At 39.4% G+C, this 17,008-nt stretch overlaps 2 protein-coding genes across 2 annotated transcripts; one reads left to right on the top strand and one right to left on the bottom strand.

The window, feature by feature from the left end:
* LOC306775009 (uncharacterized protein) lies at positions 1-4,314 on the top strand. Its single transcript, XM_079265214.1, has 3 exons — positions 1-309; positions 3,503-3,619; positions 3,692-4,314. The coding sequence occupies exons 1-3, from the start codon at positions 223-225 to the stop codon at positions 3,875-3,877; spliced, it is 390 nt and encodes a 129-aa protein (XP_079121340.1). The 5' UTR covers positions 1-222; the 3' UTR covers positions 3,878-4,314.
* Positions 4,315-5,336: 1,022 nt separating this feature from the next.
* On the bottom strand, positions 5,337-14,746 carry LOC306774774 (polycomb complex protein BMI-1-like). The gene is made up of 9 exons (XM_079264941.1): positions 14,629-14,746; positions 13,891-14,018; positions 12,144-12,240; positions 11,987-12,042; positions 11,777-11,906; positions 11,632-11,671; positions 11,428-11,526; positions 9,355-9,435; positions 5,337-6,876 (listed from the first exon to the last, which is right to left on the bottom strand). Exons 2-9 carry the CDS (start codon positions 14,006-14,008, stop codon positions 6,496-6,498), a joined length of 1,002 nt encoding a protein of 333 aa, XP_079121067.1. The 5' UTR covers positions 14,009-14,018; positions 14,629-14,746; the 3' UTR covers positions 5,337-6,495.
* Positions 14,747-17,008: the final 2,262 nt, after the last annotated feature.

Raw genomic sequence — 17,008 nt, 5'->3', positions numbered from 1 at the left:
GCTATGCCAACCTGACAGCTGTCTGGGCCTGAGATATTTAGCATTTCTCCTGCATATATCTCTATCTTTCTCTCTCTTTAACTACCTAAATGACTCAGCCTTCTGCAGTTTACTTTATATTACCAGACTCTCCAACATCTGCCAGGTCATTGCAGCTGGAGCAGCGCGCGAGCTCTTCACGTCCACTGAGTTTTGGCCGCAGCGTCAGCTGTCGCTGACAACATGAACCTCCTTTTGACCCAGTTAGAGCAGAAATGGATTAGTTTAACCTTGAGAAAACCGTGGACAGCAGCCAAGGCAGCTTCCAAGGTAAAACTGTGAGCTTCGACCTTCTTGGTCCTGAAACTGAGCTTCATATGAAACTGGTGTTACTGGTACAACACTGAAACTAACCAGTTAAAACACCCAACAGAGGAGGTTGTGCATCATGTTCTGACTTCTGTTTGTTGTAGCTTTTCACAGGTTAATGTGTTTGCTTTTTACTGTTGTTATGAAGTCAGAGAACTATAGATGGCAGTGTAACATCTCGTCCACCACTCCACGCATGTTTTTCAATTATAGCCTGATTTTTTTATTTTATTTTATTTTTTTCTCAGTTCAATTACTTTATTATCAGTGTTATTCCTCTGATACTTTTGTCAGCAGGGTTTGCATTTGTTCTTGTAAGATACCTGCAATCTGACACAGTGTTTTATTCCTTCATGACTGCACAACTGTGTTCTGGCTGTTTACAGCTGTAAAAACTGCATCACTCTTCCCACTGGTAGGTTCTTTATTAGATACCAAGTGAATATCCTTTCCTTTAAGGTTGTGTGTTGAGAACAGAAATAAAAATCTCAATTTTTAGGATTTGAGGAATATAGACAAGAGGGAGATTATGAAGGCTACCAGGGGTCAAGTCCAGGCATCTCAACAACTGCAGCTGCTGTCAGAGGTTCCTAGTTTGTTGTGGTCTAAACATACCAAACGTTTCGCAAAAGAAAAGAAAACCAGTGAACTGCTAATGCACATGGAAAGCAGGTCAGACCAAATCAAAACAAGATGTATTTATTTACCACCTTTCATACATGAAGCATCGCAAAGTGCTTTACATATGATAAAACAACGAACACGTGCAGACACAGTGAACACCACCCCCACCCCTCCATCTGCACCCCCAATCCCAGGTTGCATGGCAAAACTCTAAAATAATCTGTTTCTTTAACAACAACAGCTAAATAAAATAAACATAACCACAGAGTGTGCCACCCCTGGAATGGCCAGGACTAAAGTTAGACCCAGATCCGCTCTGCAGCCTATTGGCTACAATGCAAATGTTGGCCTGTGTTGTTTAATCCATTACAACAGCTACTACTGTACATATTGGTGTAAACATAATGCCAAAATGTCAAAGAATGGTGTGGGAACACACACAGTGGTTAAGATGCCCATCCTGGTGCTGACCTGGTTAAATAAAATAATTTTATTCTTGCATCACGTGGAGGAACAGGGGCTGCATTTATCAAGTGTCTTAGCATGTCCTTTTTTTTAGTTCCAAGTGCTGAGAATTTGTTAAATTTAGTTTTACTATCATACTTCAGAACAAAAAGTTTTTCTTATCAACTTCCTCAGGTCCAGGGGTCTCCTGATCCGGTCCTCAGGGGCCTGCATCCTGCAGGTGTTGGATGTTTCCCTGCTGCAACACATCTGACTCACATCAGCTGGTTAGCAGACAAGTCCAGAATTTAACGACAAGCTCTGCAAAAGCTTTCTAATTAAGTCTGATGTGTGTCAGGTGTGTTGGAGCAGGGAAACTCCCAGCACCTTTAGGACTGCTGCCCTCCAGGACCAGAATTGGCCGCCTCAGTTGGATAGAAACTAAACACTGTTATTAATGCCTTAAAAGGAACATAGAAGAAGACAGTAGACATGTATTGTACACACTGTTGAAATAGTTCCCTCTTGTCGCCGCTGCACCGGAGGCCATCCGATCCACTCACAGATGAAAATATGTTTGTCTTGCCGACTTTGGGCCACCGATGGCCTCATCTCATCAGTCTTAACATCCAAATATTTTTGTTACCTATGCTGGAAAAATGTATCAATGAGCGTCTAGAGTCTGTCCTCAAGGGCTGCAGTCCTGTTGGGGTTTTTTATGTATCGCTGCTCCAACACACCTGACTAGATTTAAATAAACCCAACAGCCTATAAGGTTCTGCACAACAATTTGAGTCAAGTGAGTTGGAGCAGGGATGCGTCAAACCTGTAGGATTGTGGCCCTCAAGGACAGGAGTTGGACACTCCTGAATAAGAGATTAAACGGTTTATTCCAGTGGTTACAAAACTATTTTACTTGAAGATCCCTTCATTTAGCAGTCAGAAAGCTGCAAACCCCTTTATGTGGTGGGAGTTTAGTTTATTAAGGATCCCCTTTAGGAGTAAGAGCTACAGGTGTTCTTCATCCTTAGTGTGTTGTCCCTCTCACCTGAGATTTGATCGGAGGAGTTGAGATTATGGTCATTTAACATATATTGTAGGAGTGGGAAAATCAAATCGAAAAATCGGAAATCGGGATTTTTTTCTTCACAATTTTAAAATGGATTTTTTTTGTTAAAAAAATCTCTTTTTTTTTTTTTTTTAAATAAATAAAATTAATGCACCATAAAATTTTTGTTATATTTACTGTTTTTATTGAACTTTTTACTTGTGTTCTTGGGCATTATAGCAGCAGAATGATGGTCTGGCTACTGTGTTGTTTCTTCCTCATTGAAATGAAGAAAAATGACGCTCAAAAAGAAATTTTTATACATTTTTTTGTTTTTAATCTACAAAAATCAGCAATATTGGAGATTTGTGAGAATTGCAATTTAAATCGAATCGGCACCAAAAATATCGGAATCGAATCGAGACAAAAGGATATCGTCACACCCCTAATATCTTGTTTCATATTTTTATGAAAGTGACCAAATAGTTGATATATTCTGCTTTTAATTCTGCTTACAAGATAGGATATTGAAGCATTTTACATTCCTTTACTGCAAAAACTGAAATCTAAGATTAAAAATCTTAAATTGAGTACACATCTACTTATTTTTTGAAGGTAAGATAATTCTTAGTTTTAATCCCAGAGAATACCTCTTGTTTTAAAAGTATTTTTTACTTGTTTTGGGAAGTCTTGACAAGTCAAATTTGCTGGTTCTGTTGGCAGATAATGTATCTTATTTTAAGCAACATTTACCTAATTTTTGTATTCTTTTTTTTTTTCTTGTTTTTTTAAAGCTGAGTTTTTGCAGTGTTGGATAATCCACCTGTGTGTCCTCAGTGTAGCTCTTCCTACACTTTGGTTGTAGGTGCATTTTAAAAGCTAACATCATTAAAGATATTTTACTGAGTTAGATTACAGAAGAAGTAATGGAGGATAAGATGAGACAAGAGTTTGACATGAAAAGAACCCTTTGGAGTCATGAGCAGTACAAGGAAACCCAATGAACTTTAACTACATCATGCATGTCCTGTTTTTCAGGTCAGGTTGTCCACACTTCCTCCAGAACCTGTCATCCCCTGTAAGAAGCCTTTCAAAGTGGAGCTTGTTGGAGGAAAGCGTTACTCATGGTGCACCTGTGGACACAGCAGGAAACAGGTAAGAGCATCACTTGAATTTAGAGTTGCATAAATCCATTTTGTCCTCTGATCTTGTCCTCTTGTCTCTCAGCCTTTCTGTGATGGAGCCCACAAAACCAGAGCAAAAGGCCTGTCGCCGCTTCGCTTTGTCCCAGAGAAAGACTCTGCAGTCTGGCTGTGTGGATGCAAATACACCAACAACCCACCATACTGTGATGGCACACATAAGCAGGACTTCATTGTGTCTGCTCCTCTGCATGAACACACAGATTCCTGAAGAACTGCTTGGAAGTGGCGTTTGTCGGACTGAATTTAGTTTCCTGTCAGTATTTCCACCTGATTCTACTTTTGAAAGGCGTCTGATTGTTAAGCTTGAATTAAACATAACTTTTATTTATTGGCTGTTTAGCTTGTCTTCATTTTCATTGACTGAAACATGAGACACGCACCATCGACTTAAGAGCTTCTCTACTGAAGGAAACCACACAAGGTGTCATGTGAAAGCAGAGTGTTGACAAGGATGTTTCACTGTGGGAGAAAAACTCTGAATTAGTGGCCAGAGTTGGAAAAAAAATAAACAGAATCATCACTTAATTAATTAATCTTTTAGTTGTTTTATTAACCTGCATTCGGTTAAAGAGACAGTAAAGAGAGAGTAGTCCTTGTGTGTGTGGAAAGAGCTTGTGTCTTTATTATTTTTAAATGCCTTTTTATCCACTGTTTGTTTTAATCCTTATGACTTGATTTTATCTTGTAAAGCACTTTGTGTTGCCCGTGGCATGAAAAGTGCTCAAGAAATAAAGATTTGATTTGATTTGAGAAAACAATCACATAACAGAAGATGTCATGAATTTGCCTTTTTGTAATGAAATGTTTTATTCCAGTTTGTCCAAATGAATTTTAAACTGAAGTATTCACTCTTCTGATTAAATATAATCTTGGACTTCACTTCTTTAGATCCTCGTGGTGTTTCGAAGGTGAATTTCCCTAGATTCTCTTGACTCAAACCATTGATAGATGTGCTCATCAAAATTGACCAATGGCTCCCTGAGATCAAATCAAAGATACTTTATTCATCCCCGAGGGGAAATTCAAAGTCCAAGCCAGCATGCCAAGGTTTGACATACAGACATGTAACATTAATGACGAAAGAATAATACAGAACCAAGCTTGAGCTCAGGCCACGCAGCCAGTTTTACCGGAGCCGCCTTATAACAGGTAAGAACAGAGATACATTAGGATAATAGGAGGTCGAGGGAAACAAAAAAGGTCATGTAACTTCGGGCTGCGCCACAGATGATGCAGTCTGAAGATACAGAGGACAAAAAAAATATTACCTGCCTACACACCTGTAAAACCGCTCAGCTTCTCTGTTTTAGCATCTAATGTTTCACAATTCCTCACTGGACATCACTTCACCAGTTCCTAGAGGAGTTGGGCTGAGATGCTCTGGCTGATGTGGGCTTTTATTTGGATGTTTACTGTGTCCTCTAACACAGCAACACCTGCTTCTTTCTGAAACTTCATCTCTTATCTTTTTTTTTTTTTTTTTTTAAACCAAGATTCAATGTACAAGCCTCGTGAAGAACACATTTATATTGGAGATGTCATTTCAGACAGGAGGCAGGAAAAAGGCCCTTGTAAAGAAGAGGTTAATAATAGACTCCTTTATATCTTTGATTTGGATGGAAGTGAAATTATCTTTAACACGAGCACAGACTTGTTGGTTGTAATTTTTAATTCAGTTTACAGCCTGAAAATGTGTGTCGCTTTCATCTCAGATGCTAAACATTTCCTCCTGTAACCTCCCCGTTCTCCTCCAGGTGCATAAATTAAAGGTGAAATTAAAAGGCTCTTTAACACTTCAAGCATTTCTAGCACCGTCTCACATTCATCATAAATGCTAACTCGATGCAGTTTGAGAGCTTTTCATAATGCAAACGTCTCTTTTATGCATTAAAGTGAAGATGGAAGACTTATAACCTCCAATGGGGATTTTTGATTTTTTTTTTGTCTGTATAAAGCAACATTTTCCAGAGAATCACAAACACAACACTGAGCTCAGAAAAAAAAAAAGCCAAGCAAGTAAACATTTTATTGACCTAAAACATGCACATATGGCTGATTTAAAGAAAAGTATTGTTTCTCAAAAAGCAACAAAAGGAATGTTAAATTATGGAACAACGTACATGGTGAAATACTCCAATCCCTTTTGAGTTCTTTGAGAAAAAGAAGACAGTTTGCTGATAAGCATCTGCTTGCGAACATGGTAGTGCTTGGACTTCATGTCAGTATAAATGCTTCTGCTGGAAAATACTTGGTTTTGCGTGACAGGACCTTGACAAAGTGCATCATTGGTTTTTTTTAAAATGTACATGTTATCTAATGTGCTGTTGCTTGTTTTAGACACATACAGCATTTATGAATACAACTGCTTAAAGGCAGATTTTTTTTCTGGTGTTTTACTTGACGTCCGATTTGTGCAGCGAGTCGTACTGCAGCACCTTTGGGCCTATCGTCTCAGGTTGGAAGCTAAATCAGTGTGTGGAGATGAAACGGACCCACTGCATATACGATACAAAACGATTACAATATCTTGTATAAAAGATAAGTTTATACATATGTATGCACACATGCTCACATTTGATACATACTGTACAGATTGGATGTGTGCACTGTTCTAGTCTACCACACAAACACGCACACACACACACATACATACAAGTGTCTATTTGGCTGCACTTTTCAGTCTTTCCAGTGGGGGAGAAAAAAAAACACTTTAATTTGCCTCCTGTTTGTCCAGAAGGATGAAGGCTCATGCCTGTTTTTGCTTTGCAGAACAAAAGAAAGGGAGCAATTTAAAAACACTGTCCTCCCCGTTGCCCCGTGCACGCGTTAGGTTGTCGGAGGCAAACCGCCTTTGTCTCCTCCTCTCGCCTCCTCTTTGCCAGTCCCAGAGCTTGTACCGTTCACAGTCACCTTACGTGTGCTGGTGCCTTGTTTGGAGGCAAGAGTGTGTCGCTGAGTGTTATTTGGCACAGTGGTACCATTGGAGCTTTGGGTGGCGGAGGACAAGTTGTGGGAGTTGGGGCTGGATTGCGAGGAGGTTCGGGGTGGTTGGGCTGCGGCGGGACTGTGGACTTTGTCGCTTTGAGAGTCACTCTCTGATGTCGGGCTGGTGTTGACACCATCCGAGTGTCCCTGGGCTGCAGACTGGGACGGCCTCCTGCGTTTCCGGGTGGGTTTGACCAGGTACTGCAGGGGGATGGGTCCAGTCTACACAGACATACAAACCATTACTACCGATGACGGGTCAAAATTAACTCCATAAAAGCTCATTTCTCTTCATGAACATAAAACCACACAAACCAGTTATTTTTCTTGTGGCAATGGTTGATTTGTTCAATGTCTGTGTCACACTGATGTGCACACACTAGTTTGTTTCCAGGTAGTTACACATTCTGCTAAAAGAAATACCAAAGCACCAAGTGTCCAACAAACGCCCCATTTACTCCCAACCGCTGCTCAATGCTGCACTGTGTTCACTTACCCGGCCAGACACACAGAGAAAAGGGTCTTTATCACAAAGAGAGAAGGAAAAAAACTTTAAACTAGCAATCAAACCATCACTGTTTGATTTGACATGAAAGATTGAACTGTTTTAAAACAGACTGAACTTCCAGCTCCTTCAAAACAAAGATATGATGATGTGAAATGATGAACTTCATCTTGGAAAAACATTAAATCTGAACTTTTATTCTACATTTACTTTAATTTTATGTCAAACCTTAAAGGTAACAGAGGAGAATATATTATGCAGTAATGATGTGGAACTTCAGTGAAGGCAACAGCGATTTAGTAGCTTTGTCGGCATTCACTTATCACTTAAGTTTTTTGGTTTTTTTGGACATACATTTTCAGTCCCATTTGCTAAAAAACTACAGTACACAGCTGTTTCAATACTGTTTTAAAGTGAAACTTTATAAGAAGGTGGGGGGGCAGTGTTAGGCCGGCCAGTTCTGGGGTTGTGTGATATATAAACCACTAGATAACTTCAAGAATAACTAGATAACTTCTTTTTATTTATTTAACTTTCATTTAGAAAAGAAAGAAGTTTTATGTTCCTGATATTGTAAGGTTTTGTTCACTCCAATCTAAACAATTATTAAGTTATTTAGAGTTATTAAGGCATATATTAGTGTTTGAACAAGAAAATGTTTTTTTTTTTCCTATTCAGAAGCAGGCCGCCTTGTTTTCATGCCCAAATATCCTACAAGTCTGGAGTCTGCTTCCTCTTCTCAAATTTACAGTTGCACGCAAAACGTTTTTCTCTAATATGCTTTTGGATTGTTGTGAGAAGTTCCTGCTAAACTTCATCATCCAGTTATGACACTGACAGAGTACATTGCATCCATGTGTGTGCACTTATTTTACTTCAGAGTGAACTCCTACAGATAGACAATTAGCCCTTTTCTATTAGTCCCACTCATCATCGTGCATTTAAAAGTTTTCCTTTTTAATAAAAAGGTACAGCATGGAAAGACTAAAATTTCATGCATGATTAAAAAGTGTGTTTCTAAAATAACTTACTCTCTTAGAGCAGGGGTGCCCAAGTCCAGTCCTCAAGATTTACCATCCTGCAACTTTTAGATGTGTCTGCAACTCACCTGAATCAAATAGCTGAATTCCCTCTCAGCATGTAATTCAGCTCTGCAGAGGCCTCGTAATAAGCCATTCATTTGATTCAGGTGTGTTGGAAAAGGGTGCATCTGAAAGTTGCAGACGGTAGATCTCGAGGACCTGACTTAGAGTGAGCCATTCATATCTCATCTTTTTTACTATGGTGTCTCTGAATAATAACTGTGTGTGAAACGAGAACTTTCTGTGCTGTAAAACTACAACACCAGCTTTGTTTGATGTGTGACAACTCCAGTCTTTGAGATCCACCACATGGAAGGGTTTTTTTTTGTGTTTTCCTGTGTACAACACACCTGATTCAAATGAAAAGGTTCTTCAACAACCTGTTGTCAACTTCTGCACCACCCTGTTAATAAGTCATTGATTTGATTTGAATCAGGTGAGTTGCAGCAGGGAAACACTGAAGGAGTTACTTGTAGTGCAGTCATCACTGCATAACAATGTTTACATCTGAAAGGAATTTGATCATTGACATCCATGAATACACGGTGACAGTCAGGGGAAGTAATTTCTATGTCCATCTTTAGAGATAATAATCTATGATGCATTAAAATGGATTAAATAGAACTAAAAAAGGACTTTTAAAAATAACAAATATTGTTGTTTGTTGTGGACAATATTTGCTCTTTTTAAAAGTCCTTTTTTTAGTTCGAAATATAATTTTGATTAAAAAAGTTATGCTAATAATCTATGATGCATTAAAATGTATTAAATAGAACTACTGAAGGCCCAGCGGTAACTTTATACTTGTAGCAGGAGGACATATCCGTCATCAAGTCAGTAATTGATCGGAATAATCAGCCTGCACTGGTAATCTAGAGGCTTGTAAGCAGCCAATTTGACCAGAGGGGGCAGACTTGAGCACAACACACATGCATGCAAGAAGAGATGTTTTCAGTATGATTTTAAAGTACTTAAACAAACAGAAAAATTACTGTGTTAATTAAAGACACCAATATCACACCATAGATTTCAATCCAAATATTGAAAAATACAAAAAAAAAAAAAACCATTTTATCAATTGTATTTAAATAAAGAGCAATGAAAGCGACTCACCCGTCTCCATTCGTAGAAATATGCAATATCCATTAGTGTGTAATAATCCTTTAATGGTTCATCTCCATATAACACCTCCACCTGTAAAGCATAAACACATTTAAAACACCAACGCAAATGAGTCACTGTTTTTTCCTCGTAAGAGTCCAGTTAAGAAGACAAACACTTTAACTTTTGAACAAGAATTCCCAATAAAGACTTTTTTGGCATGAAAGAGGATGATGCTTAGACCACCTGGATCATAACAATTATTTAGTGACTGAATAGTTTAAAGACTAAAAGTTTCAGAGCTGCTGCCGTTCACTGATGTGACGTACAGCTGCTATGACATTTCATTTTGACCTGAGACTGCTGTTAACTCGGCACATCCTCAAGTAATACAATTTAATTCTCCCGCTTTAATCAAAAGAGACGCCCCTTTGCACCATAATTTACAGACATCAGTGATCAAACTCCAAGTTTGAGCTCATCCGACAAGAGAAATTAATAAAGTTGGTGGTTGTCTTATTTCTGTTCCAGTTAAGTGAACATGGCAGAAAACCTCGGTGGCGTTTGTGGTGGAAAAGATTTTCATCTGCCAAATCCATTTCCAGAAAAGTCAGAAAATATTCCTAAACACAATGAAACATTATGTCTAATTAAAAAAAGCTTTGTTTTACCAAAGCGAATATAAAGAAATTATTTCCAGTGATCATCTTTGCTGCATTTAGAAAATATAAAACATATCTAAACTTAGATTCAGCAACATGTACAACAACAAAAAAGAAAGAAAGACGAATGTTTACAGGACTTCAACAGTATTCTGCTGTATTTTCCAATCAGATTAAGTGGTGACAAGTGAGGGTGTCAGCATTGGGTATAATACGAGCCCCAAATTCGGAGAATCTGGGAAAATTTAGTGTGCAAAAGCCAAGAACTATATGACTGTGGGATGGTCATGGCTTTTGAAACCTACATCACCGCAGGAGAAACTGTCTTGCTACCATAACTGATACAGCTATAGGCCCAGGAGGACCTTGGGAAAAAAAACAAGTATTTTATATATATATATATATATATATATATATATATATATATATATATGTCAGTGATAATTCTAATGCTAACCGGTGTGGATTATTTTGGTATATATGCACACGTAGTTTGGAGAGTTAATTCACTGTAATATCACTCACAATGTCACCATAGCAACGCATTCATCAACTGATTCAGATCAGTTCGCTGTTAAAAGATGAATGAGAGACACGTGCTGTCGCTGGACAGCGATTATTTAGCAGAAAAAGTACACCGAGGCCAACATGAAATAGTTCCTATACATTAGCATATTTAGCAAGTTTTGTAAAAAATTAAATAAAAATTTGTTATAAAATGATTACTGTGCGGGATCATGGTAAAAGAGGAGTAAGCAACTCTGATCCGTGCATTAGATGGTTATAATGCACAATGCAGAGTCTAGAACGCCACAACGCACAGCGGCGTGGTGCTCCTCTGGAGTTACTTACATATATAATATATACATATACACACATAATTTTAGGAGTCTCCTGAAAGTTTAGATCCAAAATTTTACATTTTGGTGCCGGGAAAACCTCAGTCTCCCCATTTGCTAGATTTTCTCTTGGCAAAGGATCCTAATCCTTCTTAAATTTCTATCTTTTTAGGGAATTAATCAACTTTACAGCTTCTTCATCTCACTTCTGTATTTCAGCTCTATCAAACAAACCGTTTCCCACCTCCGGGATGACATTTACAGTATGAGGCAACACAAAGAGGAAAATGAGACAAAAACTGAAACAACAGAAATCTTGGGTTGAGCAAGAATGGACACAAATTCCTGAAACACACAGCATCTTCGATTATTCATCGCTGACGAGTGTAACTGAAACTTTTGTGTGTTATATTAAATCCCGACTTTTCACATTCACCCAAAAGCCTGAAGACACCGAAAATCATTTCCAATGATTTTGCTTCTTGCAGACTCCGCTGATCATCTTACTGCACTTCTGAATTTGAACCCCGACGTTTGCAAGACAATCCAAAAGCAGAGGCGTGCGAGTGTGTACGGATAGTTACCCTGTAGTTGTTTGGTATATCCATTTTGCTCCGCAGGAACTTTGCTAAGTGCATGACGGACATGGCTGCAGGGCACTGCAGAAAGCGTTTCCCGTTGGACTGAAAACAAAGTGCAAAAAGAGAGTCGCATAAATGCAAGATCAGGAGCAGAAAAGCAGATCTTAAAATGTTGACTTTGTGTGGCTCTAATCGTCTCTGCGCTACCTTGTCTCCTTCCATCTCTGTTTGTTGTCTCTCATTATTTCTGCAGGCAGATTTTAAACATAAAGAGAAAAACGGTTTAATAGACGATTATAACTCAGATCCACAGAACACAGCAGACGTGACAAATGCCGTGTTGCGTTCCTACTTGTTCCTTTCGTAGAACTGTATGGACAGACTGATGATTTCATCCTCTGCTATGTTAAACGTTTCCACCACTTCTCCTGGTTCCAGCACACGATTCTCTGCATAGAAGTCCCGCCGCCGTTTCATTTCGTCTGAAATGTTCAGAATAGAAATGCGTGAGACAAACAGCAGGACTAAAGACTTGCTTTGGAGATCATTTGGTGTCTTTTACCTTTGAATAGCCCTGGAACAAGCTTATAAACTATATCTTGTAGAGTTTTGTCCGCCCTGTAAAACAAACAAATGGGTTTAAATGCGGTTAAACACTGCAGTCGGAAACAACAGATAAAAAAAAAAAAACATAAAAAAAACCAAACACTTTTGATTACCTGATGCTGAGCTGTGGACACGTCTTGTGGACCTGGACGTCACACCGAGGGCAGAACTTATTCGTCTCAAGGAAGGCAACAATGCATGTTTTACAAACTACAGAGTTGGGATAAAAGCAGACATCATTAATGAGTCAGTTTCCATTTTCGCAAGATGTTTTCAGGAACATCTCTACAGACTTCCTGAAGGGCTTTCCGAAGCTTTTCTTTGGATCTTGGCTGCTTTTTGGTTTGTTTTCTGCAACATGACCCATACCGCTTCAACGATGTTGTGGTCAACACTTTTGCCACCAATTTCCAGCCCATTTTGTGTCATTAAGCATCTCTCAGCCTTTTCTCCCCATTTCCCTTCCTATAAGTAGCACTATTCGACTTGACCTAAAAAAAATATGTGTTTCTGATTCATTATGATAGCACACCAACATTTATTATGTGTGTTCCTGGAGCTGTTGTCACCCAGCAGCGTCAGAGCAACCACACTTCACAACGTTTTCCCTTCTTTTCAGCAGCATTTCACATTAAAGCATCACAACATACGCCACCAACTGGATAGCAACACATCGGCAGTTTTGAATGTAAAAGTGGGTGATTCATCCCAGAAATGCAGGAAGATATTTTCAGAAGAGGAGAGGAAAAGAGGAAAAAAAGATGAAGTGTTCAGAGAAGTAATAGCGTGAGAGATGGAGGCTTGATTAGTTGTTACAACTTGCTTTAGGCTACATTCACACTGCAGGCAAAAGCTGCTCAAATCCCAACTTTGTGTCCATACATGACCCGTATTTAATATTCTTATCACCGTCTGAACAGTACAAATCTGATGATGTCAAATACGACCCATTCCCTTTCATATCTGGTAAAAAGTCTTACAATTATATCAGATCTTTGTCAAAGCAACTTATGTCACATTTGTGCAACAAGAGAATTTTGTCAGATCCAGCTACACAACAAGCATCCATATTTAAACTGTAGAAACAGCGTGCTGTGTATGATGTCAGGTCTTTCTCCATGCATGCTTCTGGACCTCAGACTGTTCACACTCGAGTCTGATCGGACGCGTTTTAAATTATTATTTGAACATAAATAAAGATCTCAGCATGAATGTGACTGTGCTGAGAAAACCTGCCAAAGTTCAGTAATGCAGCTTTAGGAATGGATCAGCTGAAGGTCCAGATGCCTGTCAGGTCCTGTCTTAGTCTTTGCTAGACTTTTTCCTACTTCTTTGGGACATCACTTTCAGATCTTACCCTTCTGCTGGACAAAAGTTTTTTTGTTTTTTTTTTAAGACCAGATGCTGTCTTTTTTTCTTAAGCCTGTCCAGTTTCCTGAAACATTTTAAGAACGCACCGCACACCATGCTGCTGAGATAACAGTGCTTTTAAGAATCACCTTATTGCAGCAAAAACACGATTTTCTGTCAAAGTGTCTTGATATTTTTAATGCATGCTAGAAAAGGTAAACCAGGCAATTATGTGTGAAAGAAATTGGAAAAAAAAAAGAGAAAAAAAAAGTACTACGTGTCCAAAAATAAAACTTTCAAGACCTTCAGAAAGTCTTTCTCAGGGCCAATGTAAAAGATTACAACAAAATCTGGCTGCTTGGAGGCAAAACATAGAGACGAGCTGTGATTTAAACGTTTCTACAGAACTGTATATTCATATCTAATCCCTGTTCAGTGTGCAGACACTTTCAGGTGCGTGTCTATGTCCTAGATGGTTCTAGACACCCCCAAAAAATGAGTAAAACTTACAAGAGTGCAGGCACTCTACGATGGTTGTGGCATCAACCAGGTACCCGGTGCACAGCGGACATGTGAGGTGCGGATTCAGATCTGTGATTTTGATCCGGTTTGGCTGCATTTTATCCATCTGGACAGATCTGTGGATGAAACCAATCGCGTGCAGGATGTTAATAAACAGGACCATACAGCAACCTGTGTGAAAGGAGCTTGATGTTAGTTGATGGTGAGTGATCTCCTGCCACTGCTCTGCTCCTCAGACAATGTCTGCAGCTCGTCCTTGGGACAGCAGGTTGTGAAACCACAACAAACAGCGCAGATGCCCAAACGAGAATAAACTCTAACGTCACGTTGTTGTTATTAATAACGAGCTGAGAGCAAGAGTCGTGCAGCAACACGCAAGGCTGTGTGGAGCTACACAGCAGCAGCCCCCTGTGTGGCCTCATCTTGCGCATCAGCTCCGCTCCTCGACCAACAAAGAGCGACTCCATTTCCCCGGAGCTCCGCGCTCCGAGCGAGCCGCGCGGCCCCACACGCCCCGGGAACACGCACCGACACCGCGGGGGCTGACACCGAGCCGCACAGAATCACACTGGTACACAAAGCAGCCATCTTAAATTCACTGACATGGGTTGTATCAGGAGGCGAACAAGAGAGGCTCGAATGTGACACCGTGCACTTCGTGTGCGCCTCCGCAAACAGCCGCGCGCTGAGCCCGATAAAGAGCCACGCGCGACGCTTCCTTCCTACCTGATCACACATAAAAGTCGTCCTCTGCACCCAGAAAAAACCCACTGGATCCTGGAAAATGATTTGGACTTGGTCAGAATTTGCAGCAGCGCCAGAAAATGGCTTTTTTCAGCACCGTCAGAGGACTGCCCATTTTGAATCACGTGACTTTTTTATTTTGTCGCCTCGTTCACGGGGCGAGCAGGGCGCACGGAGAGTCTGAGCAGGCCTTGCGTGCTTTGTGCACGTTATTCCCGCACACGGGCCGCGCAGCACGCTGGAGATCCATTTCAGCTTTTAGCTTTAATTTCTGTGCGCATGCTGAGCAGGAGCGAGCTCCGCTCCGCGCGCCGTGTGGCTCAAACTGGGAGGAAAATGTTCCGTCTGCAGGACGGCGAGAGGCCCTGTAGGCCTCACCAGTCCTGGGGCCCAACAGGGCCCAGCGGGGCCCAGGCCAAGGGTGGGCCCACACACACACACAAAGCTGACTTTTAATGGGAAATTAAGTTAACGATCTTTTTGTTCTCTTGTCTCTTTTTTGACACTTTTTTCTGCCATTTGACTTTTTCTTTTCTTTGTTCTTTTTAATTTTTTTGCTTTTCTTTTTCTCCTTCCAGCTGTATGATTTTGTTTCTTTTCATTCCCCTTTTTTCTCTTTCACAAAGACACCTTACAGGAATGTTTATTTTAGAGAAAAACAAAGCAATGCAAAGAAGGACACGTTTGAAAAAGTAAAAGTGACATTTTTATTTCATTTGCTAGAAATGGACAAACTAAAATAAATCAAAACAGTGTAAAGAGAATAAACCCTGTCACAGATTCAGTAAAACAACATCCTGGTGGAAACCAACACAAGCTGGGATGACTATTAGTTTACATCCAACACATTAAAATAAAATAAGTGGAAATGTGGCTGACTGGAACATTTCTGTAAATGACTCAATTCTGGGGAAACTGGGAATATAAGGCTACATAAAATCTGACCATTAAGGGAAATTAGATTTTCTTTTTGTTGTAACATGAGCTCTCCAACAGAAAATCAACGGAGGGTAAATTTCCACTGAATCCTACAACTCCCATGATGCAGCAGTTTGTGAGACTCCCTGCTGGATGCTGTTCATCTGCAGGCTCTTCTGCTTTCTCATCAGGCATCTCCAGGTTTATTTCCTTTGCAGAAACAAAGCTTTTCTAAATCCAAAGAAGACGATACAGTTTAGTCACACATTGGAAATGTAATAAAAAGTGCATTTTTATTTATATGAAGGTTATTTTGTGACTTTATCAGGTTTGTGACAGATTCTGTTGTTAAACTCTGTTCTGCAAGTTATTGCTTTTATTTAATCCTACAGACATGTTTTTATATCTGTGAATAAACATCAAGATACTTGTGAAAAATATAGTTAAATGTATGTGCCTTTAATAATGGGGGGGGGGGGGGGGGGTACTAAAATACTAAAATGTGAAAAAATAGTAAAAAGGAAAAAACATGAGCAATCATTGTTTTGTTAAATACTTTTGAAAGATCGTTTTTAATAGTTGGCATGTAATTTGTCACATAATCCAGTAAAAGGAAAGGAAAATGTCTAATATTTTGTGCATACATTTTATTCATTTTAAAATCAGTTGTTGAAACTATTTAATCTTTTTTTTTTTTTTTAAAAAAAAAAAAAAGGACACTGCCAATATATTTGTCTTGTTTTATGATTTTCTTTATCCTTATTTGCAGATATCTCCATGAAACCATCACAAAATGTAAAAAGTACAAAAAGATATTCCATTTTCAGAGCTTAATCAGCATCAATTGCATTTGGCAGATGATTTAATCAGAACAATTTATAGGTGACTTACATACCGAAGCGTGTTTTCACACCTCACCCAGAACATTTCAACATGTGGACTGAGGAAACAAGGAACCAAACCACCAATTCCTTCCTGTTAAACAACATAGATCCTCTGATGCAGCTGCAAGGGTTTACAGTTAAACTCAAATCCCTCAAATAAAGACCTCTCAGACACAAAGTCAGAGTACTGCGTGAATAGATGGACCTCATTTCTTTATTTTTTGCTTTAATTATCCTGACTAATAGCTCTCCCGACTTTCTGAAGGTCCTAAAACTTTTCTTTGGGATATTAGCTGTTGGGTTTCCCGACCAATTTCAGAGGACTGTTTTTTAAGGCACTTAAAATGAACCTATGAATCACACAAGCATAGAAAAAACTCCCAACTTAAGGGATGAGCCAGTGTTGGGTAGACAGATAACAGACACTTCTTTAGGCTTTGTTACCAGCAGTTTCCCATGCAGACATCAATTGTTCTCATAAAGAAGTTTGACAGTCAAAAAACGTTCTGTTTTACAGCATCAAAATTATCCCAAAAGAGCTGATAGAAAAAGTTGGCTTA

The sequence above is a fragment of the Telmatherina bonti genome (assembly GCF_933228915.1).
Source record: "Telmatherina bonti genome assembly, chromosome: 3".
Classification (NCBI taxonomy): Eukaryota; Metazoa; Chordata; class Actinopteri; order Atheriniformes; family Telmatherinidae; genus Telmatherina; species Telmatherina bonti.
The sequence above is the reverse complement of the archived record's forward strand: the minus strand, read 5'-3'. Positions and strand labels throughout refer to the sequence as shown.

Excerpts from the sequence above, each read along its gene's own strand:
- LOC306775009 (XM_079265214.1), top strand. The coding sequence starts at position 223 with ATGAACCTCCTTTTGACCCAGTTAGAGCAGAAATGGATTAGTTTAACC. Across the intron at positions 310-3,502 it reads CAGCCAAGGCAGCTTCCAAG|GTCAGGTTGTCCACACTTCC; the intron begins GTAAAACTGTGA and ends CCTGTTTTTCAG. Across the intron at positions 3,620-3,691 it reads GTGGACACAGCAGGAAACAG|CCTTTCTGTGATGGAGCCCA; the intron begins GTAAGAGCATCA and ends CTTGTCTCTCAG.
- LOC306774774 (XM_079264941.1), bottom strand. The coding sequence starts at position 14,008 with ATGGATAAAATGCAGCCAAACCGGATCAAAATCACAGATCTGAATCCG. Across the intron at positions 11,527-11,631 it reads CAGAGATGGAAGGAGACAAG|TCCAACGGGAAACGCTTTCT; the intron begins GTAGCGCAGAGA and ends CTTTGTTTTCAG. Across the intron at positions 6,877-9,354 it reads ATTTCTACGAATGGAGACGG|ACTGGACCCATCCCCCTGCA; the intron begins GTGAGTCGCTTT and ends ATGTCTGTGTAG.